Source organism: Microtus ochrogaster, chromosome 10 (assembly GCF_000317375.1).
Source record: "Microtus ochrogaster isolate Prairie Vole_2 chromosome 10, MicOch1.0, whole genome shotgun sequence".
Classification (NCBI taxonomy): domain Eukaryota; kingdom Metazoa; phylum Chordata; class Mammalia; order Rodentia; family Cricetidae; genus Microtus; species Microtus ochrogaster.
This window is the reverse complement of record NC_022016.1, coordinates 51,515,587-51,518,672: the sequence shown is the minus strand read 5'-3', so window position 1 is coordinate 51,518,672 and position 3,086 is coordinate 51,515,587. Positions and strand designations below refer to the sequence as shown.

General features: G+C 55.8%; 1 protein-coding gene across 2 annotated transcripts in view; it reads right to left on the bottom strand.

Moving 5' to 3' along the window:
* Nucleotides 1-988: 988 nt before the first annotated feature.
* Wdtc1 (WD and tetratricopeptide repeats 1) overlaps nt 989-3,086 on the bottom strand; it is a 47,128-nt gene continuing 45,030 nt past the window's right edge. For both annotated transcript variants that reach the window (XM_013348443.2, XM_005353103.3), the window contains exon 16: nt 989-2,856. In XM_013348443.2, coding sequence (XP_013203897.1) covers nt 2,659-2,856 — 198 coding nt within the window. In that variant the 3' untranslated portion in view covers nt 989-2,658. The remainder of the gene's footprint in view (nt 2,857-3,086) is intronic.

Below are 3,086 nucleotides of genomic sequence, written 5' to 3'. Positions count from 1 at the left end.
GACAATCTGTGCCTCACACAAGCACACAGATCCCATCAGTAACTGGCTAGATAGTGCCTGCCCAGCATGCCCGATGCCCTGCCTTCCATCCCTGGTATGCAACAATACGCAGCACATTAACTGGGTGTGGTGGCACACACCTGTGATCCCACTACTCAGGGGATGGAGGCAGGAGGACCAGCCTGGGCCAGAGATCCTATCTCAAAAGTTTCTCCAAATTTATGTGTAGTGGGCGGTGGTGGCGCACGCTTTTAATCCCAGCGCTTGGGAGGCAGAGGCAGGCAGATATCTGTGAGTTCGAGACCAGCCTGGTCTACAAGAGCTAGTTCCAGGACAGGCTCCAAAACCACAGAGAAACCCTGTCTCGAAAAACCAAAAATAAAATAAAAATATAGCTAATTTGCTAGGAATGAAAACTCTAAGTGATTTGGCATACAGACTTAATACACTGATCTCAGCCGTTTTTCTTGGGGTGGGGGCTTCATTGAAAATTACTGTTGTGATAAGGCTGTGAGTGAGCTAAGAAATTCTGGAATCTTCTGGTTTAAGAAATCACCAAATCTAGGACACAGGAAAAAAAACCGTGGATGCCGAAATCTATTTAGAGCAAAGGACACACGCAGAACACACAGCATGTAGCAGGGTAACACTGTGTGCAACATTCGCTCCCTGGAATACACATACAAGAAACACGTGCCTTTTGGATCCTAGGGCAAAATGTATATTTCTGATTTGGTTCTAGTTTAAAGAATCTGAGAAACCCCTCATTTCACAGGGAGAAAGTCAGAGAGGAAAAGCTGATTACTGCCAAACCACAGCCCTCCCTCTGGGCTCTGGGCTTGGCCTGCTGGGCTGAGTGGCTGCTGTTCGGTGATGACCCTCACAAGGCAGGTTTCCTTCTGCAGAGGTGTGGCTGCCCCAGTGAGAGAGCTATGGAGGGGGGAACTCAAGACCCACATGTATCCCAACAAATGCCACTAGTCACAACTAGAACAAAATGGTTTTAATCAATTGCGTCACCCTCACTCTCCCGGGAGCAGAGCAACAAAAAGGCTCGGCTCCTGCCCCCAGAGGACAGTAAGGCTTATGTGTCTCCACACTGCAGGGCCCAGGCTAGGCAGGTGGGTGGGAGACGGGAGGCGTGGAGGGAGGAAATGGCAGGTGGCTTGAACATAGGAAAGCAAAGGGACCCTGGCCAGTTCTTGTGCCCCACGGCCTAGCCCAACCCTCCCTCTCCTCCTCCCTGGCTTGAGAAAGGTCATGAGGAGGAGACAGGGGAGCAAGTCCCCCAGCAGGAGCAGCAGCAGCTGCTGGCTCCTTCACCAATAAACACACTTCATTACCAAGCTACAAGAGAGGGGTGGGAAGAGGGCCTGGGGTGGGCAGGAAGGGGGAGAAGCTGCCACCTGTGTCGCTGAGATTAAAGCAATGAGATGGTGCCAGACCCCCCACCACTAGCCTCACCCCCCCAGTCTTCTTAAAACTGTGAAAAAGCTTTTAGCATGGCCCTCCTGTCTCCAGGCCGCTCAGAAGCTTGACTGAGAGGAGGCACCTGGCAGAGACAGGGGCGAGGGAGGGAGGAGGGGAGAGAAGGGAGGCTGCTTCTCCCCAGAGGCTGCAGCTGGAGGGCTGCAGCCCAGAAGAAGCTCACAGGGCCAGGGGAGGCAGGGATGAACCAACTCCCACCTCGAGAACAGGAGCGGGGACAGGAGGGGGAGGGAGGCTTGGTGGTGGGGTGGTGCTGTGTCCAGTGTAAAGCTTGGGGGCTGCTGAGGAGGGATGGCTGAGCTAGGGATTTTCCCACCCCTCCCCCAGAGCAGCAGGGACAGAGAGAAGCCATCACTTCTTTGGTCTTTGTGGCGGCTCAGCACTCGGGTGGGAAGGAGGGCGGAGAGGGCGGGAAGGGTCCTTAGGTAGCGCCACCTCAGCAGAGAAGGCCTGGCTGGGAGCTCTGGCAGAAAGGTCACAGTGAGGCCGAGAAGCGCCCCAGGAGAGTGGCCATGGCGCAGAAGTACTTGCATGGGCAGGTGGGTGGGATGAGGTGTCCCACCTCCTGCCACATCATAGGAAAGGCAAAGCCCCCAAGACAGCCTAGGGGAACAGGCCAGGAGGGGTTGAGGAAGTTCCCCTGCCACCAGGGCAGGTGGCCTGACCTTGCCACGCCAGGGCTCCCTTCCCTCCTGTGCTTCACCCTGACACTGGTGGCTGTGAAGGGACCTTCCAGAAAGACCACAGGGGAGCTAGCCCTGCAGGCAGGGAGCAGGAGTGGCATCAGGCCAGGGCAAGCCTTTGCCAGGGGGAGTTCCACTCCCTCTCCGCTGCAACTCAAGGGCAGGGCGGTCCTTGAAGACAACTTCAGCCCCTGCCTCCCTACTGGAGGCAGAAGGGGTTGAGAAGGGCCAAGAGTCTTCCAGAGACACAGAAGCAGGAGTTGAGGGCAGACAGAGAGGCTTCCCCTCCTGCCTTTCTGCTCAGGGCTGGGGACAGTCAAGGGACAATCAGCCCAAGAGTCTGAAAGCCAGCAAGTTGCAGCAATCCCCACCCACAATGCCAAACTAACAAAACAGGGGAAATGAAAAATGGGGGTGGGAAGACAAACCAAAACAGAATCCAGCCCTCTGATCTCCTGCACAGGGCTGGGGACTGGGTTGGGAGCATCTAGCTGGGCCGGCACTGCACCTGGCCCTCGGAGTTGTCCTCGTCATCAGAGGCCCCAGCACCCCCACTGCTCAGGCCTGTGATCCGATAGCCCATGTCCAGCAGCATTGCCTCCAAGGGGTTGGCATTCATGCGCCGCTGGTTGGCCTGAGAGGCACCCTCCATATCCTCCACAACTCGGCCTGTGAGATCTTCACTCTGTCAAGAAAAGGCAGTTGTAGTGGGCTCAGGGAAGGCCAGCAGGATTTGAGGGAGGCGCATGTCCTGTGACATATGCACAGGGGCTGGGGAGAAAATACCCACTTCAGAGTATCTGAGAGATCACACTAGAGCATCTATGAGGCACGGAAGGTAAAACACATGGGAGGAGGAACACATGTTGGGGAGGATGCCTCCCGTGTGTGTGTGTGTGTGTGTGTGTGTGTGTG